General features: G+C 41.1%; 1 protein-coding gene across 21 annotated transcripts in view; it reads right to left on the bottom strand.

Moving 5' to 3' along the window:
• The window catches only part of MACF1 (microtubule-actin crosslinking factor 1), a 344123-nt gene that overhangs the window by 80518 nt on the left and 238188 nt on the right, over nucleotides 1–25417 (bottom strand). For 19 of the 21 annotated variants that reach the window (XM_014541584.1, XM_014541592.1, XM_014541587.1 and 16 more), the window contains 11 exons: nucleotides 25087–25295; nucleotides 24385–24702; nucleotides 23314–23480; nucleotides 20798–20954; nucleotides 18863–18980; nucleotides 14536–14598; nucleotides 13643–13884; nucleotides 12680–12809; nucleotides 11796–11995; nucleotides 8316–8811; nucleotides 6178–7649 (listed from right to left, as the gene is read on the bottom strand). In XM_014541584.1, the coding sequence (XP_014397070.1) occupies nucleotides 6178–7649; nucleotides 8316–8811; nucleotides 11796–11995; nucleotides 12680–12809; nucleotides 13643–13884; nucleotides 14536–14598; nucleotides 18863–18980; nucleotides 20798–20954; nucleotides 23314–23480; nucleotides 24385–24702; nucleotides 25087–25295 (3572 nt within the window). The remainder of the gene's footprint in view (nucleotides 1–6177; nucleotides 7650–8315; nucleotides 8812–11795; nucleotides 11996–12679; nucleotides 12810–13642; nucleotides 13885–14535; nucleotides 14599–18862; nucleotides 18981–20797; nucleotides 20955–23313; nucleotides 23481–24384; nucleotides 24703–25086; nucleotides 25296–25417) is intronic. The other 2 variants (XM_014541591.1, XM_014541578.1) reach the window with 1 other exon arrangement.

Below are 25417 nucleotides of genomic sequence, written 5' to 3'. Positions count from 1 at the left end.
TTTCCAAACAGATTTTTATGAGATCCATCAATGTTTGCTTTTTTAAAAAATATCTCTTTATTGATTTCAGAGAGGAAGAGAGAGGGAGAGATAGAAACATCAATGATGAGAGAGAATCATTGATTGGCTGCCTCCTGCACGCCCCCTACTGGGGATTGAGCCCGCAACCCTGGGAACTTGCCCTTGACTGGAATCAAACCTGGGACCCTTTGGTCCACAGGCTGACGCTCCATCCACTGAGCCAAACCAGCTAGGGCCATCAATGCTTTCTTGACAACCTTCCTATAGATTTTCCTACCTTCACTGAGGCATGAATGAGGCTCCTTTAAGATGATGTAAAGGCTGCTATCTTGGGATTTTGCTTGTGATGCTGGTATTTGGAATACTAATGCTACTTTAAAATGGGGCTGGAAAAAGTTCACCATGAAGCAAACTTAAAGGCCTTAAAGGTTCCTTCACCATCTCCCCACCCAGTTCCTACGGTGAGGGTGGAGAGGATTATTACAGAGCATTGGAATTCTTGGGGGGAGGGGAAATGGGGGATGGTCACATTGGGTTATAAATATCAGCAGCCAAACAGTGAGCTCCTGGGCTGAGGAGAACAACAGACAAACTGTAGTCTCCCCTTAAAGATACAGAACAAGGAGGCTCCCTGAAGTATTTCCACAAAGGAAGTTCCTCTTCTCTTTAGAAATGCATCATCAACCAACACCTGCATCAACAACTCTATGCAAAATAAACCGCAGATGCCAGGGAAAGTGACTAGGAGGTTTTAAATCACACAGATTGGTACCAGCAAAAATAAAGAATCCAGCCAGGGCCTGGCCTAAAGAAAGGCAGACTTAGAGGCACTTGTTGCTACTATACAGTCATAATCATTTTATCAGAAGGCACCCCCCCGCCCCATAAATATTTAACTTAATCAACAAGTGTGTTTTTTTTTTTCCAACTGACTACTGTTTCCCACATAGAGATGGCAATTTTCTTCTAGAGCAGTGGTTTTCAACTGAGGCAGATTTTGCCTGCTAGGGGAGATTTGGCAATGTCTACTGACATTTTTGGTTGTCAACCTGGGGAAGGGTAGCTACTGGCATCTAGTGGGTAGAGGTCAGGGGTGCTACTAAATTTCCTACAGTGCACAGGACAGCCCTCACAACAAAAAATTGTCCAGCCCAAAATGTCAAGAGTGCAGAGGTTGAGAGACCCTGTTCTAGGGCATTCTCTTTACTTCCGTGGACCCTAGTAGTTACTATTGGAGTAGCCATGCTTAAGGAAGGGGGAAAAACACACTGATAAGCCAAGGGTCTGCACAACGTGGGGGTAGGGGTGCCTATTCAACTTATCTTGGCTGCTGTAAATCTGCAGATACCTAAACCTTCAGGTGACAGGTCATACCACGAGTGATTTCCTTTCCCTCCAAGGGTAGGTATACGATGCTGACCTTATTCGCTTTATTCTCTAGTGAACCTAACTGGCAAAAACACAGATGGGCTGATACGGTCTTTGTCATTATTTGAAAGGAAGGAATAAGTATTTTTGTGTAAACTGGCAGCCTTTCAGCTCCATGTCAGACCATGTCTTCCAAGAGTTTTCACATCTGCTCATAGGGAAGCCTAAGGTTGGAAATCCAATGAAGAGGTCTACAAGGCTTTCTTGTTCTGGCTTCATAGTAGGATGCTGAGTCTCCAGACAGAGGTTGCAAGTGTATGCAGTCCCCGACCCTAGGCTTGGCTCAACCTGAATTAAGACTGAGAACAGTCTTAGGGAAGCCTCCTGCCTCATCTATATCCTGCCAGCCCAGTCTCAAAGACATGGGAGGAAAAAACCCAACAGGCTTGGATGCTTCAAATGCTCCATCAGTTGAAGTGAACCTTTTGAGAAATCTACATACCCTAAAAATGTTTCCATTTTTCCCACTTGGTTTTTCTAGTCGCTGAGTGGTAGAGTCCCAAGTCTGAAGCCTGGCCTGAATACATAATAACTATAAATATATACAAAATATGGAGTACATGACAGCGCACCCAGGTTTCTTGATACTTCTCACCAGTAGGATGCCAACACCACCACATGTTTCCAGACTGAAAGGCCAGGCTGGTTCATGGGTGGGGGTGGGGCACAGGGGAGGAGTTGATTTAAGAATCAGAATTATCTCAATTCTTGACTACAAAACATACATAGGGAGAATTTCAAAATAAGGAAAGCTTCTTATCATTTTCAGACTTAATACATTTCTTTTCCAAATTTCAAGTCTTTTTCTACCCTTCCCAGAAAGTTCACTTTAGGAGAATTCTTTGGCTTAAATTTCAGTGAAATAAAGGTCCCTCTTTTCTTGTTAGTGTCTTGTTATGTACATACAAGTCCTTTTCCTCAATAATCAGAGACTCTCCTGTTCAGGAAAACAGAATTTCCTGAAGAGATTACTAGTAGCCAAAGTCTTTTCCTTCCAGTTTTCTGAAAGCACGCTCAGTCTTCTCATTTGTGAGCTCTGGAATGGCTTCTTCCTTTCTACTTCCAATAAAGAGCTGAACCCAGCAAAGTGCCTTGAGGTCTTTGCCTATTTAGATTGGAAAAGGGCTGTCTTCCATGCGTATCTACTAGATCCACACTGGCTGGCCAGATTCTATCAATTATTTAGAAGCAATTGAGGGAAAGCCTTTCCTAGGAATAACGACTTCCAGTTTTTCATGTTCATTTAAGAAAATAACTTTTCCCACAGGCTAACTGCCTCTCCATGTGTTTATCAGCACTACTGCACAGTCCCGAGTAAGCCTGAGGTTCTCCACAGACTTCGCTCACGTCTAGTCCACCCAACCCCAGTGGAGTCAGCTACATTTATATCCTCTTCTCTTCAGCAGAGGATGATCCCATTATAAAAGAAAAAGCTAAAAACTTACAGCTAATGCTGTGTTTAAAATATTTATCTTCATTTCTGGTTTTCCCTTATTGAAAACAATCTAAATCTGAAAGCAGTCACATTTTATGAATACGGCGTGTTGCTGGTGTCAGGGGAGTTTATCTATTGCTGAACCTTAACCCAGGAACTCAACACTCGAATCGTGAAAAGGACTCAGTCCTTAGAATGGGTCTGAGAAGACCGTCCCTGAGGCAGCCTCTAGGGAACTGACCCAGAGCCTTCCCCTCTCATTGTTTTTACTTCCCATGAGCTCAGCATGAACTAGCCAGCAGTGTGCTCCTCCCCTCAGGACCAAAGGCCTTTGCTGGGAGGAGACAAAAACTGCCCCCAAGCCTTTGACTACATAAGGTGGAGCTTTATAAGGTAGAACCTGCTTTCTGATTTCCATCCCCGACGTGCGGAGGATAGACACAGGGCACAGAACTTCACTCTCTTTCTCTCCCTCTTCTTCCAGTCTTGCCCTGTCAACATCAGTCCCTTGCAGATAAACCCTCTCTGCAGGTGACCAGCTGATCAGGGTCTGGTCCCAGCCTTCACATCCACAGTATTGGTGGTGGGAGGGTTATTTTCAGAAGTCAGTGAAACAAGACTGCTACAGCTCATATTTAACACAACTTTAACAGGCTTGTTTACTTCATTTTCTAGCTCACTGGAGATGATAAGGAAGGGGTAGACTGCTGAAGGCAGGCCCAGTGCCAGCAGTGAGAAGTAATAGCAGTAAGAATTAATACCTGATATCATGGTAATAGGAAAAACAAATAACTACACATATGTACACACTGCCAATCCAACCAATACAACAATGTAGAGGCGTGAAACAAAAACTTCCAACACAGAACTCAAACTGCATAGTAATTTAGGAACATCCTATATAATAAAAGGGCAATATGCAAATTGACCCTAACAGCAGAATGACTGGGAATGACTGGTCACTATGAGACACACTGACCACCAGGGGGCAGATGCTCAATGCAGGAGCTGCCCCCTGGTGGTCAGTGTGCTCCCACAGTGTGCTCAGCCACAAGCCAGGCTGACGGCTGCCAGCACAGCGGTGGTGGCGGGAGCCTCTCCCACCTCCTCAGCATTGCTAAGGATGTCCGACTGCAGCTTAGGCCTGCTCCCCGCTGGCAAGTGGACATCCCTCGAGGGCTCCCGGGCTGCCAGAGGGATGTCTGACTGCCAGCTTAGGCCCGATCCCCCCGGGGAGCAGGCCTAAGCCAGCAGGTGGACATCCCCTGAGGGGTCCCAGACTGCAAGAGGGCACAGGCCGGGCTGAGGGACCCCCCACCCCCAAGTGCACAAATTTTTGTGCACCGGGCCTCTAGTTTAATATAAAGCAGGCCAAATGTCTCTAATATTCTTGAGGATATCAACACAGTAGAGAACAGTGTCATCTTTTTAGAAATATTAACCTGCACTCATAAAGAAAAATGTATGTACAATGTAGTGTTTAGAAAATTATGCAAATAAAATTTAAAATAATTCCTATGTAAACCAGAATATAGCTGGTAAACTATTTTGAAGCCTAAAGTGATTAGCTTTAGTTTTCTAAGAAATCCATTTAGTTGGGTAGAGTTCTAAGCAATCCAAATCCAAGTAAATTGGATCAATGAAGCATGTCTGTAGAAGAATCTCTGCTTTTGAGATGCCTACAGTGGAAGAGGAGAGGAAATCACACATGATGAGCAGGGAATACCTCCTTGCCACTGGAACATGGTGTGGGAGTTTTAAGAGGAAACAAGGGGCTCATGGGTTTGAATTTTCTCTACCTACCCTTTCCTTTCTTGGGTGCTTCAAGAAACCCAAATATGAGGACTTGTGTTACGCCAATCTGCAGTATTTCCAATCATGGTAAAGGCCTTTAGCCCATGTCACCCTTTAATGCTGAACATACCATAAACTCCTGGAGGGGCCCTTCTGGAACAGCCACCTTCCTGAACTTGGCTCTTGCTACAAATCTGTGATCTTTCTTAGGACCACGTGGCTCTGACCTGATGACAACACCACCTCTTCACCCATGTTTTTAACAGGAAGAATTCTTACAGGAAGGGGCTGAGAGAACACCTTAACTCTGGAGGCAGGAGTGTTAACTACTTAAGTGGAATAATTAACACTAGTGATGGAAATAAAGTGCTAGAAGTATCCTTTCCAAATCTACTCTGTGCATGAAGAAGGAAGAGCAGCAGAGAGGCCTCCTGCAGCAGAGCGAGGCACTTTTAGGTATTTACAACAAAGTCAACTCCTGGAGTGGAAGGCTCATGCAGTGAGAGCCAAGACCCAGACTCAGCCAATTTGCACTTTGAGTCAACTCCTTTCATCTTCCTCTGTTGTTTTAAACCAGACTCACAAAACCTCAGAATTAGTAATTCTGACTCAGGAAAAGAATGAAAACATTTTTGCAATTTAAGGCAGTGTTTCTCAAACTCTCCTATAGGCAGAGGACTTGTACTCTTGAGGAGCATGGGGTGCAGTCTTAAGCTACTTGCAATAAGTGGAAAATTTCTTTGAAGTGTCATGTTTTATCTTAATAATTCATGAGAATTTTGCATTTTATTCTAAATACAACAATACACCAATAATCTTCCTTTGAAATCTGTGAAAAAAACCAACACTTTAGGACAGTGGTTCTCAACCTTCCTAATGCCACGACCCTTTAATACAATTCCTCATGTTGTGGTGACCCCCAACCATAAAATTATTTTCGTTGCTACTTCATAACTGTAATTTTGCTACTGTTATGAATCATAATGTAAATATCTGATATGCAGGATGTATTTAGGCGACCCCTGTGAAAGGGTTGTTCGACCCCCAAAGGGGTCGCGACCCACAGGTTGAGAACCGCTGCTTTAGGAAGATGAGCCCATGTTTATCTTATGGCTTTTCATACCTCAATTTGAAAACCAGGAACCTGAAGAGACATTCACTGCTATTTTTAAATTGGTTAATTTGAAATCCAGACTTTCATAAGAGGAGATTCTTAGAGTAAGAGATAAGATTTGGACATTTCTTTATATACCTTTAATTGGTGATAAACACTGAAATAAATTACAGTAGAAATATGTTCAAACCTGTTGCTCAGAAGTCCAAGAGACTGTTTAGTCTCCAAAAAGTACACTTTGATGGCGATGTGAGTGGGAATAATGAAACCGGAACAGAAGTGAAAATGTACACTCAATCAGTTTCCAAGTTACAAGAAAAGAAATACTCATATTAGCCGGAAAAATAAAAAACAAACAAACAAAAAAAGCAAAGGCAAGACTTACTTTAAAGGCTGCTAATTGTTGGTTGATGACATCCACTTCGGTGCCCACGACCCACTGGAGGGCCTCTCCCTCCTCTGCCGCAGCGGTCATGTCATTGAGCACTTTCAGCGTCCTGTAGAAGTCCTCCACACGGCCCAGCGTCAGCTCCAGCTGCTCCTGGCGCGCTTTGCTCCTCTCTGTCAGTTTGCCACACTGTTTGTTCAGGGCTTCTAGCTCCCTCTTAAGACCTAACAAGTCCAGTGTCCCCTCTTCCTCCAGCATTTGTCGGCACTCTGCTTCAGAAGCCTCTATGTCTAACTTGAGAGCTTGGATTTTGTTAATAAACAGTCGTACATCCTCAATTTGAGACTGGAGGCTGTCAGTGTCTCTGCCGATAGCACCCATGCCATCGAGCTCATCGTCCAGGTCTGCCAACTGAGAAAACATCTCTCGGACTCGGCAGTGAAACTGGCCGATCCCTTCCAGCTTGTTTTCCATTGCCATGCAACTACTGTTCACTCTTTGCTTCACCTCTAGGAACCCTTGCTGGGTGGCCTCAGCTTGAAGAAGAAGTTGGGAAGCATCAGATCCATCTGGGGCATCTTCTACCAGGCCCCGCGTAAAGTTCCTCAGATAGTCCACCTGAGGCTCCAAGGCCTGCAGCACTTCCTGTTGGGCTCTGAGCTTCTCCAGGTTCTTGTTGCTACAGGCTTGAGAACCTAGAGCATCAAAGATCTCAAGTTGGTGTCTGGCCCCTTCAACCTTCTTTTCAATATTCTTAAAGCTTTCCTGGAACTCCTTGAGTCTCTGGGTCATTTCTTCAAGTGACCCTGTTTTGGCCTGTAGCTCTTCTGTAAGGGAATCCACATTCTGGTTGATCCCAGCCTTCTCATCCCGGATATCATCCTCATCCGTCTCTGAAGAATTGATCAGAATGTCAGCGGCATTGTTCAATATTTCCAGCAGGGAGCGGCGCTTTTCCACCTCACTCAGCATAGCCTTTGATCTCAGGAGACTGGACTCCAGTTGCACTGGATCCAGAGTGACCTGCAAATCAGACATCTTGGCCTTACAATCTTCTATCCATGGCACGAGGTCTTTCACATGCCACTGATATTTCTGAGCTTTCTGCATACAGTCCTTGAGCCTGGACTGTCTGTCTGCAGTTTTTTTACTAAGCTCTTCCCAATGGCTTTTGAGCTCCACTAGCTGGTTTTGTAAAGTCCTTTTCTCTTCTCCCGGGGGTACAGAAAGAAGCAGAGATTCTCCTTCAGCCACAATCACCTCATAGGAACCACTGTGTTGGTTAAGGCTCTTCTGAAACTCTTCATTCTCCTGTAGCTGAGACTGGAGTCGCTCCAATTTTGCAGAAACTGGGCAGTTTTTTGCTTGCTGGCTTTGTTTGTCATCCAACCAGGTTCTAAGCTCATCAAACATTTGCTGGAATTGCTGGGTGCTGGCAAGAGCTGCCTGGAGTCTGTTCATGCGATCAGCTGAAATGAGAAAATCAAATTTAAATCAATCAAGTATGAGCTGGCATTTAAAATGTTTGCTGAGAGTGTGTGGTCTAATCTTAGGAAAAGGAAACTAATGTTAATTGAGGGCCTTCCATAAAAGAGACACATAGCTAGGCTCCTCCACATCCTATTCTAATGAGGCATGCGGCCCACTGGCTGCGAGTTTGACATGCTTGTGTAAGGTGATCTGAGTAAGAGTAAACTTTTATTTCTAAGCTGGTAAAAAGCCATAAATGTTTCTAGAAAAAGAGGCAATAAATTAATGACAACATTTTTCTTGTACAAGGCCATGAAGAAACCAAGAACATGTTCTAATTTTGTATATATATGTGTGTGTATAGGTGCACGATACAAGAAAATAAGTAAGCATCAGTGAAAGTAGGTGTGTAATTCCACCTATAAGTACATCTATCAGCACAAATCTCTAGGACCAGGTTATGTACTGCTTCACATATTACTAATGTCCAATCAATGTGTAATGACCATAACAGTTCTCACTGTAGCTGGACAAAGGGATAGGTTAACCCTATTCTGAGTCCAAAAGCTATCTGAGAGTCTTTGTAAATTCTTAGACCACTAATACACTCCTTCTTTTGGTTTGCCACTAATAACGGCAGTAGTGTATTCCTCAACCCAACTCACCTGCCAGGTCTTCCAAACCTTGGAGAGGCAGGGCAACTGTCTCCAAACGCTTCTTCAGCTCATCCTTGAGGTACTGCTCACCAATGAGCACTGAGAGTTCATTGCAGAGTGTCTGTGCCTCCTTAATCTCGTGGTCTAATTGCTCCAGGTCAGACCGAATCTCACTGGTCTCCTCCAACTGCTGCTTCACAGCCTCAGGTTGGGTGCTGATGGCTGACTGGCTACTCAGTCGCTGTCCAACCGCCTTCACCTTCTCTGATAAGTCCTGGAGCAGTTTCTGGTACTGGGTGCTTTTGACAATAGCTTGATCAATTTGGCTGGAACGGGAATTGAGTTTGTCAGTCAGTTCAATCCACTTCTGATTGATGTTCTGGAGTTCCTTCTGTACGTGGCTGGTGGATGGAGAGACATCTCCAGGGCCTGATAGGATGCCCTGAGCCGCCTCGTTCAGCTGCTCATGCTGTTGCCTGCGTGTTTCAAATTCCTTTAGCATAAACTGTAATAGAAATGACACAAGAATGTTTAGAGAGAAAAGACAGATCTAAAATCAGTGTCAAAACAAAAACTGCCAAGTAGTGCCAACTCCTGAAAACAAGCCAGAAAACTCCAAGCATCAGGTTATCAGGAAAATAGAATATCATTTATAACAACTGCTTAATAAAAACTTGTTTTAAGAGGATCACTGATTGTCTATTTAATTTCTTTTCTTTCTTTGTCTTACTCTGTGTCAATATCAGTTACTAAGGTTGGCCTTGGCTGAGAAACCAGTTTGCTTTCTGGATTGGCATTCATCAGGTTTGCCAGGCAAAACCCAGGCCTCTGTATTAGGACCCTGGACCCCAGAGCTAGCTATATGACTGGCGGGCTTGTCATTTCAACTCTCAATACCTCCGTTTTCCTTAGTTTCTTTCTCCTAATTTCTATAGCACATATAAACTGTACATTATAATAGAGCGCAATTAAATAATGAGCTTCTTTAAAGCAAGTACCTTGCCTTTTTATTCTTTTCTATCTACTGCCTCACTCACCAAAGAAGTTAGAATTAGAGGTTCTGCAGTCAACTGTCTGGGTTCAAGAACTGACTCTATTGTTCTAGATGCATGAACTTAGGCAACTTTTCAAACGTTCTCCAAATCTCAGTTTCCTCCTCTGTAAAATGGGATAGTGAAGTACTTAATTGGCTATTGCATGGATTAAGTAAGAAAATTTATGGAAAGTATTCAGCACTTACTCTGTATAAAAATAACTAAGACATGACCTCAGGGAATAACAGATATGTAAACAATGAACAATAATAGAACATAATAAAAGTAAAAATGATAAAACACTGATGTGAACATGAACTGTGAAAGCAAGGAGCAAGAGCGTTCAATTCTGTGGGGGATGAAAAAAGTAGAAGAGGGAAATCAGGCAAGGCTTCACAGATGACACAATAAAGAATATGTAGGAGTTCCCCAAATGAGCAGAGAAGATCGCCAAAGGCATAGGGCAGTGATGGCGAACCTATGACACGCGTGTCAGAGGTGACACTTGAACTCATTTTTTTTGGTTGATTTTTCTTTGTTAAATGGCATTTAAATATATAAATAAATATCAAAAATATAAGTCTTTGTTTTACTATGGTTGCAAATATCAAAAAATTTCTATATGTGACACGGCACCAGAGTTAAGTTAGGGTTTTTCAAAATGCTGACATGCCGAGCTCAAAAGGTTCACCATCACTGGCATAGGGCTATATGAATGTGGCATGTTTGGGAAAGAACACATTATCTGTGTGGATAGAAACTTGGGTGAATGGGGGAGAGCTAAAAATAAGGCTGGCAAGAAAAACTGGGACCAGACTGTGAAAAGCCTTATGTACCACACTGAGCAGGTATTTGGACTTTGTTCCACAGGCAGCCAAGAGCCACTGAAATATTTTAATATATTCAGATATATGATTTAAGGAGATAATTTGATAACTGTGTAGAGGAGAGACTAGACAAAAAAGCCCTGTATAGATTGTTGCAATGATAAAGACCTGAGATTAAGCCCATCTGAGGCATTCAGAATGGAGAAGAGAAGGATCAGAATAGTGGTTCTCAAATTATGATCCAAGGGTCCCCGGGAGTCCTACCAGGGATCCATGAGGTCAAAACTATTTTTAAAATAATACTAAGATGTTATTTGCCTTTTAAAATTCTTATTCTCTCATAAATGTTCAATGGAGTTTCCAAGGGCTACATGAGATCTAGATTGAATGCAAAAACAGGAAAGAAAATCTATGAGAATATTCTATTAAGCCAGATATTAAAGAAACTTGCAAAGATATTAAATATATATTTTGCCCTAGCTGGTTTGGCTCAGTGGATAGAACATTGGCCTGTGGACTGAAGGGTCCTGGGTTTGATTCCGGTCTAGAGCACATGCCTGGGTTGTGGACTTGATCCCCAGTGTGGAGCATGTAGGAGGCAGCCAATCAATGATTCTCTCTCATCGTTGATGTTTCAATCTCTCTTTCCCTCTTATTTCCTCTCTAAAATCAATAAAATATTTTTTAAAAAAAGAGGGTTTTGAGACTTAAAAAGTCAAAAAACCACTAGCTTAGAAAAATACTTGTAAATGCATTAAAAAGGGCTTGATAATTAATTGGATGCAGGGGCTAAAAGAAAGAGTTCCTTCAAAAACTACACTTAGGTCTTAATTTAAGGGACTTGGTGGATGGTGAGAAGAAATGAAACAAGTTTGGGGTGGAATGTAGAACAAAGGAAGGTTCTAGGCAGAATTTCATTGGAAATGCATTAATTTGACCCACCTAAAGTTCTATGATGTTTGGCACTTAAATCAATTTTTTTTTAGTTTGATCAGCAGAAAAACTTTAAGTAGAGCTAGGTGATATAAGACACTGCATTAAGTAATGTGGATGACTACTGACTACCACTGGGGATTATAAGTAAAATACGATTCTACAATTTAGTTAGAAGTTCCCATTTTCACATCTATTGATGTTACTGCCTGCTAATGATATTAATAATACAGTTATTGACTATTTACTATTTGACAGACACCATGATAAAGATGTTAGAAATATCTCACTTAGCCCTGGCCAGTTGCTCAGTGGTAGAGCATCGGCCATGGACTGAAGGGTCCCGGGTTCAATTAATGGTCAAGGGCACACCTCAGTTGTAGGTTCCATCCCCAGCCCTGGTTGAGGTGCAAGTGGAAAGCAACCAATCGCTGTGTCTCTCTCACCCCTCTCTCTCTCTCCTTGCCCCTCCTTCCTCCCTTCCACTCTATCTAGAAATCAATGGAAAAAATACCCTCAGTAGAGGATTTAAAAAAAGAAAGAAAGAAATATCTCACTTAAAGGGAGGAAATGAGACTCTGAGAGGTTAAATGACGTCACAGGGCCACATGAAATCTACTTACTGAAGCTGCATTCAAACCCAGGTTTATATGACCCCACTTCTTTGCTCTAAAGCAGTCAGTGATGTTGCTCACCTGGACCTGCTGCTTTTGTGCATTCAGCATGTTGGGGTCAATAGACAGGGGCCCCAGCACTCCCATCATCAGTTCTTTCTCCATCAGCCAGGGCCGGAGCTGGGCTTCCGCAGCCTGGAAGCAGGCCAGATGACTTGCAGATTCCTCTAGCTGCCTTTGCCGAGCCATTGTCACTTCTGTGGCCCTTTCCCATCGGGAGTCTGTAGAGAGGAAATGGGAAAATGCATTCCTTTACTCTCATCAGCCACAGTCCTGGTCCCTAAATTATGTTCAAATAAACTACAGGAAATGACCTCTAGTGCGTTATTTAAATATTTGTAAAGTTAAAAATAACTTACATTTAATTTTAACTAAAATAACAGTTTTGTCTCTTGATTATGGTGGTGGTCCTAAGAAACTAGACATGTGATAAAATTGAACTACACATACACACACATAAAATGTCTTATATAGATATTATTTTATAGCCTGTTTTGAAAACTTTCTATATTATAAACATCTTTGATACCAATGTTTTTTTCATACTAATATTTATCTACATAATTTATAGTTCAATATGAACACAGCATAATTTATCTATCCTTTCACTGACTATTTAGATTTCCCATTTTTTCATTTTTATCATCAATACTCTCTTTAGTTCTTGATCACAGCAGATTGTCATTCTGACTTGCCCAAGAAAGCCAAACTTCTGCCACTTTGAATGGAATCTCCAAATTTTTTCCATTTCAAGCTCACTCTCTAACCTGATCTGGGCCTCTTGTTTGCTTATGAAAATTAACTAACAATAATTCCCGCTCTACACAATGTGCTGAAATTCTGTATTTGCTTTGAAGATAAGCAATTTGGACAGGTGAATCTGTAGCATCCCTGTGATAACTTACTGAGCTCTTCCTGCATTTTTTTCCAGTTTTCTGCTTCTTGTGAGTTGGGATATGTTAACAGTAATCCAGCCAGGGCTTCCTTTACTTTTTGGATTTTTGGAGAATTCTGTTCTAATTCAGCCAGGAAGGCCTAGGAGAAAGAACATCATGATGCCATGAGATTTCTGGACAGGAAACAAAGATGTGAGTGTGAAGAAAATGACTGGAAGATAGGGCGGCAATTACAGGCTCTACGTCTGATTCTATCTATAACTTATTTAGTGATTTTTTTTGCCCCCCCCCCCAGTGATTTTAAGATACTTAAACTTCCTACTTCAACTTTTACTTTAAAATGAAAATCTAAATAGCAGAACCGAATTTCTTTTATGTACAACACATTAGTAGAACCCAATAAGGAGGAAGTATTAATCCCGACAATCTAAAAGTGTCACGATCCAATCATGATGATGATGACAATGTTTATGCAGTTGGAGATCACGTGCTATGCTCAATTGGAATACAAAAAAATTTGGTAAAAAATTTTTACAGGATTTTCTATATGGCTTTATTCCTTCTGATATTTTCTTAGTTCGAAATGTCAATCTTAAGCACATACTGCAATCGCTATTTAGAGCCCTCCAAGAGTTGGAAAGCTGCCTGGTTGAGGATGGTTTGGTTTGCAGCATCATACAGAAAATGAGATCCCATTCTCAATGAGCTCATGCTTCTGAGGAGGGCTATTCTCCTTGCAAACACACCTGGTTTGGTTTCTGAACATCTGACTTATAACAATTTCTAATTTCATAGGTAAGATACTTCTCTAGGAGAGTTTAGGTATATTAAACATTTGAAAGTCAACCGTGCGGCTCATCATGACCGAGGTGGTTGGCCATGTCTCATCTCAGGTCCCTGGGCTCAGGCAGGAACACTGGTATAACAGTCCCTTCCTTTTAGTGTTTGAGATGCAGCTAATGGAAACAGTACCTTGTTAGATTCAGCTTGGGCTCTCACTGTTTCTGTCTTGGTTGGAGATGAAGAGGCATCCATGGCTTTTAGGACTTCCTCTTTTGATTCCAACCACTGCAGCACTGAACTTGCCTCCTTGTGAACTTCCTGCATTCTGCTGAGGACAGCTTGAAGGTTTTCCTGGTGTTCCCGAAGTACTCCCCCAAGTTTCTCATATTTCAAGTTTACATCTGACATGTCACATTGAATCTCAGTCAGATCTAATATGACAGAAACAGAAATCAGATTGGGAAGAGCTCTCTGAGCAGCCCCATTGGTTCCTGGCTACTAAATTACTTATCAGGACTAAGCACCTCTCCTACTCCTTCTACAGAATGAGAAACTGTCTTCCTGTTACATCACATAAAAATTCCTATTTACATACACAGAGCAAGAGAGTTCTCATTCATCTACTCTGACTTTGGCATTATATACTCAGATGTATAAATAAAATGCTAAATAAACATGGGAACAAGATGATGAGAGCAAAGGATTTGGGGCATTCTTCTGCTCCCTTTTCTCTAAACTACAGAAAAGTCACCTAATTGGGAGGTTGAAGGCTACACTAGACTACTTATCCTGTATAGTTTCTTTATAATTCAAAGATTCACATATATTATCTTCAAGGTCTCTCCTTATTGATCTTACCTAATGGTCCAGTTTATTTCATCAGTAGCTTTACTTCACTGGCTGCCAACCTGTTTGCCTGTCACTAGCAAACAAAGAGGCATCACATGCTCCTCCCTAGATTTTTACCCTCATACCCATCCTGGCAGCAGTACTTCCACACATATGGAAACATACACAGATGCAAACATGAACACTGTCCTAAAACACACAACACAGAGGCACTGTTGAAATGGCATTCTCACCTTTGCAGGTATGGTATCCGTTTACACTGCCTACAGAGCTTCCTACAGAGGGCAATATGGAACCTGAGCAGAAGGACAGAGAGACAAACGGGGCAAGACAAACGTGTTAGGAATACATAGAAGCACTGAATTTGTTCTTTGGCACTCACTTTAAGCTCAGGTTATCAGGAAGTTAACACAGCACAAGACAACATACTCATGGGAAGAGACAAATCATTTTAGCTGCCAGGCCACAAAGTGTCACTAGAGGTGTTTCAGCTCTTTAGCAGTAATAATCCCTAATCCTTTCTAGAGGAAATCCAAATTCTTTGGGCCCTGCCCTAATTTTGTGAAGCATGGAGTGGTAAAATGATTAAGTCCTTAGAACGGTATCGGACATACTTTGAAATGAGGATTTATAATTAACGCCCAAAAGGTTCAACTTTAATATCAATGTCCTTCAACATAATAAAAATGAAAAGTACAGTCAAGGACATAAAAAGCAGCATTCTTTTAATAAAGACATTAAAATGAGCCCTTCTTATATTGTTTCAAAAGGAAGATTCCCGCCCTGGCAGGTTTGGCTCAGTGGATAGAGCATCAGCCTGCGGACTGAAGGGTCCCAGGTTTGATTCTGGACAAGGGCAAATAACTGGGTTGTAGGCTTGATCCTCAGTGGGGGGCTTGCAGGAGGCAGCCAATTGATGATTCACTCTCCTCATTGATGTTTCTATCTCTCCCTTCCTTTCTAAAATCAATAAAAAATATATGTATTTTTTAAAAAAAAGGAAGATTCCCTGTCTTTCATGACTTTCTGCTCCCCTCTCTCCACCAGAAAACAGAAATTTGAGGTGCCAATAAGTTTGGCTCATAAGCATTCCCATGAATCCTGCTGTGGGTCTTTGGTTCTGTTTCTAATTACCACAATTTCACCTATATTCTCCCCAAGTTTACTCCTGTATTTCAGAGAAGTTTCCTAAGAAAAAACCAGATCATCATGCAATTATAAAGATTACACAGAAATTCTGAAGAATATTTGTGATATAATGTTACAGTAAAAGGACAGAATAAAACTCTCCTGTGCACTGATTTCACTGTGGAAAAAGTCATGTGCAGTTATATTAAAAATAGTCATTATAAAACTTTTAAATGTTAACATTAGTGTATTTTCAATGAAAAATGAACCAAACAGAAAGATCATCTTCCATTACAGCGTGGTGATAGCCAAGAAGAAACTGGACTCGTAATGAGGAGAAGTTTCTAGCCCAGACTGTCACTAACTCAGTATGGGAGCTCTAATCCACGGACAGACATCAGATTCTTCCCTGGATCTGAAGATAATACTACTTATCCTGTCAACTCTCACGGGGTTGCTGGACACAGATAGTGAGGTAATGCACGTGAACGCACTTTATGAAACAAAAAGAACTATTCAAATGGAAGGAACTAGAATATTCATGATTTTTCAGAGTTGGAAGAGAACTTTGAGAATGCTCAGGCTAGTGATTTCAAACTGATTTTCAAAGCACCTAAGAAGGGACTCTGTAAATGTTCGGCTTCACCGTAATATTCAGAATATATTTCTAACTACTTAGAAATGGCAATAAAGCATGCATGTTCAATTATGTTCAACCATATCCTTAACCCACTAGATACAACCAATTTACACACATCCCTCAGTATCTACAAGGGATTGGTTCTAGGACCTCCACAGACACCAAAACTTAAGGATGCTCAAGTTCCTTATATAAAATGGCAGAGTCTTTGCATATAACTTACATTCTGCTGTATACTTTAAATAATCTCTAGATTTCTTAAAATACCTAATACAATGTAAATGCTATGTAAATAGTTGTTATACTGTATTGTTTAGGGAATAATGACAAGAAAAAAACCTCTGTACATATTCAGTACAGCAACCATCTTTGGCCTAACTACGCAGCACATGTAGCAACAACATAATACTTTTTAAAAATAGTTTTGATCTGTAGTTGGTGCAATCACAGATAAGGAACCTGTGAATACGAAGGGCCAATTGTATGATATTGGGGGGGGGGGTGGCAATAAAGAAGCTCCTGCACCTCTATGCACATTTAAGGTTCTTTTTGAGTGTCACTGATTGCAAGGTTGCAGCTCTTCACTAACACTTTACAATATTCAAACCTACACATGTCCACTCATGTCCAAAGAAAAACATCTATAGGATATGCGTACAACATTAAATAAAATGTCAAAAAAGGTTGAGGCACATCTTCTAAGAGTAGACACACATTAGGGTAGAATTATGTAATAACAGAATTCTTAACACTTCCTTAAATATAGAAAGACAAACTTTTTTGTCTTTCTGTATTTAAGGTAAAAATGAGAGCTCTCATTAAATATTCTTGGTGATTTAACTTTGAAAAAGAATGTCTTACTACATCACTTTCAAGCTTCTAGGTCATTTTAATCGGAGAGTACGCTGAAATTATAAAGTGAACTTTTAAAAACATTTGTCATCATTTACAACTGTTTATCTATGTGAACTACAGTTTCTAGATACAATGCAACCAAACAAAATTTAGAAATAAATCAGATGACAAAGCTGTCATTTAATAATCCTTTTTCAAATTTTTATATCCACAATGATAGTCTCAATATTCCCCATTAATGGATTTCATAACAGATGAATACCAAAAAAACTTATAAGGGAAACTTATGCCAACAAAATAACATTTTTGTTTTCTGTAGTGTGAGATTTAAATTTTTAAAAAAAAGATTATAATGCTTTAAAAAGTTTGAAAAAGCAGTGATCTAGCCCAGGAGTTAGAAAACCATAGCCTACCAGCCAAATCTGACCCTCTGCCTGTTTCTGCACAGAAAGCTTTACTGGAACAAAGCCACACCCATACACATATGTTATCTACGCTTGCTTTTGTGCTGCAATGACAGAGGCATGTAGATGTGACAGAGACCATATGGCCCACAGGCAGAAAATATATACTATCTGGCTCTTTATAGAAAAAGTTTTGCCAATTCCTGATATAGTCACACACCAACAAGTCATTAAATTTAGAGGTTTATGTGTTAGAATATAAAAAAAATAATCAATTCCTGAAATGTCAATATTTTAAATAATACAATATTGAACCCAATTCAATTTTAACTTCTAGTTAGTGACAAGAGATCTTTAAACTTTAGGATACAACAGAAAAGTAGCCATTCTCAGGAGGAAAAAAAAGGTCATCTTTCCCATACTATTTAAGCGACTATAGGGGTACATTAACATAGTCTGGTAATAAAACCTATGAGATACCAATTAGCAACCACTAAGTCACTGAGCTCATAGTGGATTTGTTTAAAAGACTGAATTTGCAGCCAGAGATTGTTCGTGTATCTGGCACAATCTTTATGTCCACTTCCAAGAAATGTACCAGTCCCTGGAATACCAATATTATTTCTTAAACTAGAGACCCAGTGCACAAATTGGTGCACCAGTGGGGTCCCTCGGCCTGGCCTGCCGGATCGGGGTGAAACCAGCTCTCCGACATCCCCCAAGGGGTCCCGGATTGCGAGAGGGCACATGCCAGGCCTAGGGACCCCACTGGTGCACGATTGGGGCCAGGGAGGGATGCGGGAGGTTGGTCAGCCAGGGAGAGATTGCGGGAGGGCTCCAGGGCATGTCCGGCCCGTCTCACTCAGTCCCAATGGGCCAGACCCCAGCAGCAAGCTAACCTACCAGTTCGAGTGTCTGCCCCCTGATGGTCAGTGCACGTCATAGCGGCTGGTCAACTGGTTGACTGTCTGCCCCGATGGCCAGTGCACATCATAGCGACTGGTCGACCGGTCGACTGTCTGTCCCTTGGTGATCAGTACACATCATAGCGAACGGTTGAGTGACCTTAGCATATCATTAGCATATTATGCTTTGATTGGTTGAATGGATGACCGGACAACTAGACACTTAGCACACTAGGCTTTTATTATATAGGCTATCCATCCTCTCCCAAGAAACCATGCTTATACCATCTAAGGCTGACCCCAATTTAAAGATGTGCATAGCCATCCTATTCCCACGTATAAAAGAGAAAATTTTCAAGTTAGAAAATCCCATTTTAACTGGGCCAACAAGTCTCTTTTTCCTATCATGGGAAGGAATTTTCCAAAATGGAGTACTCTTATATAGAAAATGGAAAATAGATCAGATTGAGGGGGGAAGACTACTTTATGGACCCCCTCCCCCTCCCTCCCCAATACACATTTGTTCCCATATCCAACCTTGTTTCTGACTTTTCTTAAAGAGATCATTACAAGGGCCAAAGCAAAGAATGAAGTTTATTCACTACATTTTTTAAGAGCTTGAACTCACCTGTTTTGGTTTGGGAATCAGGTGCTGTGATCTCCATGATGAGATTTTCTAAAGAAGTGCCTTTGCAATTGATTTCTTCTACCAAAGTTCCCTTACTTGCCCAGTCATCTAAGAGCCCCTGTTTAAAGAACAAAACAGCTAAGGTAACATCTGGGAGCTTTCTCCTCATAGGAGAGACACCCATTCTTCTACATATACTCCCTAAAGTTTTTATAAGAATTAAGAGACCATCCACATATATTGACCATTTCAAGGTCTTGGTTTAGACAGCCAAGGTGTGAAAGAATGATCCCCTGGAATATTCAAGGCCTTTTCATTCATGCCATCCATTCATTCATCAAATGTTTATTGAGCATTTACTATAGGCCAGGCATCATGCTAAACACTGCGGATACACAGTAAGACAATGACACAATTCTGAACCAAGAGCTCAGATTATCTATTGCATTATAATGTGATAAATGCTGTTACAGAAATACAGACAGTCAGTAAACCCTGAGATCACAAGAGGACACGTTTAGCTTTGGCTAGAGGGAGGAAAGCTTTGAGTTAAGGTAAGAGTTTGCCAGGTGGACAAAGGGAACAGCATGCATATAAAAAATAAAAAAATAAATGGTCACTGGAGAGTAAAATGAGGAGATACTGAGATATAGAGAAATACACAGAGTCATAGGTTACATTTTGTATGTTCAAGAGAACTTTATATTGGGTTTGAAGTCAAAGCTCTCACTTCTATAGGAAGCCATTAGGAAACAACGGCATCTGCTCTATGTCAAAAGTACCGGGGTGTATTGTCTCTGAGATGTGGATTGCCTGCCACAGCAGTAAGACTTTATTCCTTACAAAGCTGGGACATATCCTAGCCTGCAGTCCCTTCCTAATGTTCCCTGAAATCTACTTAGTTTGCTTTTGATTTGAAGACCCAGAGCCATGAACATCTAGCAAGCTCATGCAGCCTAGCTTCAGACTGAACCTTATCAAGTCTCAGCTTGTCAATTCTTTATTACTCAGGCTTGATTCCAAAGGATTACAGTTACTGAATTATGTATTGACACAGGATATTTTAAAATTTTGAGGGAAATACAGTGACATCTGTTGGACACCATGTGAACAACTACTATTAAGTTGTTTGGACCTGACCACTTAGCAAGTGAGGTTTTTTTATTGTTGTTTTTGGCCTTGTGTTGCCATGAAACATTTCTTGAAACACTAAGGGTATTGTGAACCAAGAAACTGGGAACCTCTGCTCTAGGGAATTTCCCTACAGCAAATGCTCCGGGAACAGACTCTGTGAAAGCAATCAAACTCTTATCTGTTCAAGATAAATCCTGCTTTACTAAGACAATGGGGACAAATGTGTAAGAGTTAGTGGGAGGCTGGTTTCAATTAAAAGAAGAATGTGTAAGAGGTATAAGCAGAGGCCCAATGACTACAAATAAAAAATGGTACAGAGGGATTCTTCAGGGGATGGGACAAAAGGGGTCCTAGTCTTGAAACTACCTCCCAACCATCTCATTATACCATCTCCTTTATTAGTTGTAGGACTAATTATGTCCTCGATTTCCTGATCATATGTTTTGTTACTTGCTCACATATAATTGTCTAATTCTCAAACATACAATGAGAATTTAAGCTACTCAAGAACTGGACTTTTACAAATGTTTTTTTATGACCTACCATAGCATGAGAGGTATCCAAGAACAGCTGAAACTTCAGAGGTATTATTCCAAAATTATATTTTTGGTTTTGGTTTTTAAATAGATTTTTGGTGCTCAGTGCTTGGGTAGGGGTAGGTGTAGGTAGGACTTTCAGTTCTAATGTAGATGGATAATTTGGATTTCTCACACCACTTTCCCACCATAACTGGAAATGAGTCCATACATGCTTCTAAACTGCTGTCTAGCCCAATTCCTGGAGATATTTTTGTTCACCTACCTTCAGGTGTTCCATCTGCTTTTCCAGCTCTTTAGTACTCATGAAAGTCTCTGCAGGTGGAATATTTCCTTCAACTTCCTTCAACCATTTCTGGAAGGTCCCAACCAGCTTCCGGAATTCATCCAATTGTTCCTGGCAAGACGATGCATCTTCCTCTCTGTCAACGGAGAGGTTCTGTTACTTGCCAGACTAAGCTGTGTGAAGTCAACTTGAACTAAAACTAAGTTCATTCTGGGACTCTAGGAATCATTTCCTAACAGTTCTTTTCTTCCCATCATCTTTTCCACAGCAGCTTTGGCTAAACAACCACATATAATGTAGGAGAGCATCAAACTAAGGAATCTGTTGCCCTTGTTTGGACATTCTGGGGAAAGGAGTCTTCAATCTTACTCTAAGCTAAAGTGAAAGGGAGAAAAACTACAGGGAGCTTGCTATTTAGGTTCTATGATACAATGGAAGGAATGCAGGCTGTGGATCTTAAGTCCAGCTCTGATACTTTTTAGGTATTAGACTCTTTCAAGGCCTAATTAAAATGCTAATTCCTTTAACAAGGAAAATGCTAAAACAAGAGGCTCTGAGAAGTTAGAGTAAATACACTAGGGAATAAAATAAGTCCAGGAGAAAGGAGAAATCAATTTGGAATTAAGTTTGGAAATGGCGTCAGAATAGGGGAAGAAAAGCAAAGCTTGCCTGGCCTTCATCCCTCTCTCCTTCCCTAAATTACCTGCATTGATTTGAGCAACTACTTTCCTCTAGACCAGTGGTTCTCAACCTTCTGGCCCTTTAAATACAGTTCCTCATGTTGTGACCCAACCATAAAATTATTTTCGTTTCTACTTCATAACTGTACTTTTGCTACTGTTATGAATCGTAATGTAAATATCTGATATGCAGGATGGTCTTAGGCGACTCCTGTGAAAGGGTCGTTCGACCCCCAAAGGGGTCTCGACCCACAGGTTGAGAACCGCTGCGTCTAGTCGCTAAGGCCATCATCTGCTAAATCAAGATTATATTTATGGCTAAACCAAGAGAAAAATCTTCATCAGCTCTTAAGTCCACATGAGGTGTTCTAGTGGAGGAATCATGGCTTTTCAACAGTGAGCTGATTACCTGAAATCAGCCACCTTTGTCATATATATTCCCATGTTTGTCTTAAAAAAAACCCAACCCAGACACTCTTCAAAAACAGCAACTTAAATGTTGTCAAGCCTTGGCCAGGTGGCTCAGTTGGTCCTGTACACCAAAAGGTTGAGGGTTTGGTTCCAAATAAGCCACATACCTAGGTTGCACATTCAATCCCAGATTGGGGTGCATATGGGAGACAACGGATTCATGTTCTCTCTCTCTCCCTTCTGATGGGAAAAATGAGACATTTTTGGGGGGCTAGTAATCTAAATCTGTGCCAGTAACCTAATGCACATTCCTGTTAGCCTATAGTCTAGTCACTACCCCTTCCTTAATTATCTGGTTTTGCAAGACCTGTTTACCTAAGTACTCCCATTTTACAGAGGCCATAAACCATGAACAATACACAACCCCCAGAGGGGGTTATCAGTGCTGGCGCCAGGCCTTTAGGTGTGGTCTCATGGCCCCCATCCCAACACACGGGGCTTTTTGCAAAGCCTGGGAAAGGTCCGGAAGTCCCATCCATATTTGGGGGACAAAGAAACCAAAAGGGTACAAAGGGAAAGCTTCCTCCATATTGGTTGGCTCAGGATTTGGAGAGAAACAGTCTCCCCTGAGTCACTGTACCAATACATGTGAGACATCTGAAAATAAATGGGGTTTTCCTCTATTTCCGGTACTCTTGTGTATTTTTCGGTTGCCTGGTAAATTCTGCAACACTTCCTCTCTCTAACATCAATAAACATATCCTCTGGTGAGGATTAATAATAATAAAAAATAACTGTTGTCAAAACAAGCAGGGTGAGTGCCAATATAACCCTTAATTATGTCTGAGAAGTCTCCAATTTTTCTCTTTATTTCAAATCCTGCCACAATCCTACTTGCTGCCTCAAATTTGTTCTGTTTGGTCCAGGTGACCTGGGCTTTTGATGGTACAGAGAGGGAACTGAGTCCCATTATTCAGAAGGAATTCATCATTTAGTAATAGAAAAACCACTAAGCATCAAGTAGATTGGGTAGCTTTGGTTGAAAGAGACACTTTCCAAATCATCTATCCCTCTGTAGCAGAGGCTTTTTTTTTAAAAAAATATGTTTTTATTAATTTTCAGAGAGAGGAAGGGAGAGGGAGAGATTGAAACATCGGTGAGAGAGAATCATCAATTGGCTGCCTCCTGCACACCCCATGGGGATCGAGCCTGCAACCCAGGCATGTGCCCTGACCGGGAATCGAACCATGACCTCCTGGTTCATAGGTTAACACTCAACCACTAAGCCACATCGGCTGGGCCACAGCAGAGTTCTTTTCTGGTAATGAATGGTGAGGTAATAATTTCACTCAACAGCAAGAAAAAATTAGCTCCCCGTACTGACCAACACATATGGGAACTCACCTTTCTTTAACTATCTTCTGTAGCTCTGTGAAGTCCTTTTTGAGGTTCTGTATCCTGTCCTGGTGTTGAGACAGGTCTAGTGCAAAGCCACAGGAGCTCAGTTCAGTGACCAGATGCTCAAGAGTATCAAGGTTGTCCTGTTGGTCTTCCATTTCCGAATTGAGCTCCTGTCAAGCAAACGGGAAATGTATTAAATCCTCTGATCCTTATAAATAAATACACACTAAAAGATGAACAATACCCAGGTGGTATAACAGAATGAAAAGAATAGAGGGTTCTGGAGTGGAAAAGACCTAAAATTCAATCATGGCTTTGCCACTTACTAGGTTGTGCTCTTAAGTTATTAAATTTCTCTAAGCTTCTACAGGCTACCTCTTCTGTAAAACAGGCACTCTCCCCACTATTGAAGATATAGGTAAGAGAAAATGGGTGGCATAAAAATTGAAGAAGAGTCTGGCCAGTATGGCTCAGTGGTTGAGTGTTGACCTATGAACCAGGAGGCTGCGGGCTTGATCCCCAGAGTGGGGCGTGAGAGGGACAGCTGATCAATGATTCTCTCTCATCACTGATGTTTCTTTCTTTCCCTCTCTCTTCCTCTCTGAAATCAATAAAAACATATTTTAAAAAATTGAAAAAGAGGTAAAACTACATTTTCACATTATATGAAAGTGTACTTGCAAGAGCGTTAACAATACAACTAAATCAAACAATGAAGTAATTCAGTAAGTTACCAAAATATAAAATCAACATATTAAAATCAAACGTGAAAACTTCATAAAAACTTTGTCAGGATGAAGTTTCCATCAACTTGAATCCCTCACTGACCATGATAAGCTAAGTATCCTACTGATTTAGGTTGAATATGTAGTATGAGCGAAAAATAAATCTAGGTATGTTTCTAAAAAATGGAAAAACAATATCTAGATTGCAGGATGGTTGTGATAATTCTTTAAGATAATGTAGGTGAAGTTTCCAGGATATTGACTGACATTTTATGTCCTCAGTAAACGTTGGTCCCTTCCTTGCCCTGCTTTTCCCTTTATTCTGTCAATTTGGCAGGTATAGCCTCACCTGGATCTGCTGGAAGAAATGTGCAATATCGTGATCTGGCTGATTTCCAGAGGCCAGCATCCGACTTTTGTTTTCCATGAAATGCTGCAGCTTTTCCGAGAGATGTTCAAACATCTCTGCCTGGGGCAGGAGCTTCTTTAGGGAGCTCTCCTTCTCTTGCTGCTGCAGACAGAGCTGCTGGAAGCGCTGGTTCACCTCCGCCAGTTTGCCCTGCAGCACTGCTGCTGTGGTGCTGTCTGCCGTCTCCATGAATCGGGTCACCATCTCACGAGTGGCCTCCAAGCTGCTCTTTTGCCGAGCAATGTCCTGCTTCAGTTTCTGTCATCAAGAAGATGTGTCAGCTCCTGGCTTACTTATTCTAGGATATCTGAGCCACAAACAAACAAACTTCTAATAACTACACGTTTATCTCCTCTGGAGGGTTGGAGGATTGGAACTGAGCCTTCAGAACATCACATATCTCATCCTCCTAGTTCTCTAACCCATTCCACCAAATGACCTTGCTATCGCCATTGTTCTTGAAGTTTAACAATGGTTTGGAAATTGGATAGCAATATCTTCACATGGATTAGTCATCATGTCTAAGTCTCATCATCAGAAGATTTATGAACATAAATTCTTCTCTTGATACTTTTTCAAAGTGATGCAATTATGGAACATGGCAAATACATTCTATGCAAACTCTTGGGGTAGAGGTCTTACCATATTAGTGGCCAGGGCTTCTTGGATGACTCCTGATGACAGGGATGCCACCTGTTCCTCTTCCAGGTTTTTTTCAACTTCCATGATGGACTGCAACAAGCTGTCCAGGCTTTCCTGCACACTCTGAGATTGGGCAATTGCCTTCTGCAGCAGAGCAGAGCGCTCAGCCAGGCTAGAGGAGAGGCTTTGGAAATGGCTAAGTATGGAATCTGGAAAAACATGGCCATGAAAAGAGAGAGTGGAGACTATTTTTGTGTTGTGCTTTAAAAAAAAATGTATTAAGTTGCATGTTAATTATAATAACAGACATCAAGACAAACAGAAGTAATAA

Source organism: Myotis brandtii, unplaced genomic scaffold (genome assembly GCF_000412655.1).
Source record: "Myotis brandtii unplaced genomic scaffold, ASM41265v1 scaffold274, whole genome shotgun sequence".
Taxonomy (NCBI): domain Eukaryota; kingdom Metazoa; phylum Chordata; class Mammalia; order Chiroptera; family Vespertilionidae; genus Myotis; species Myotis brandtii.
This window is presented reverse-complemented; position numbering and strand designations above follow the sequence as displayed.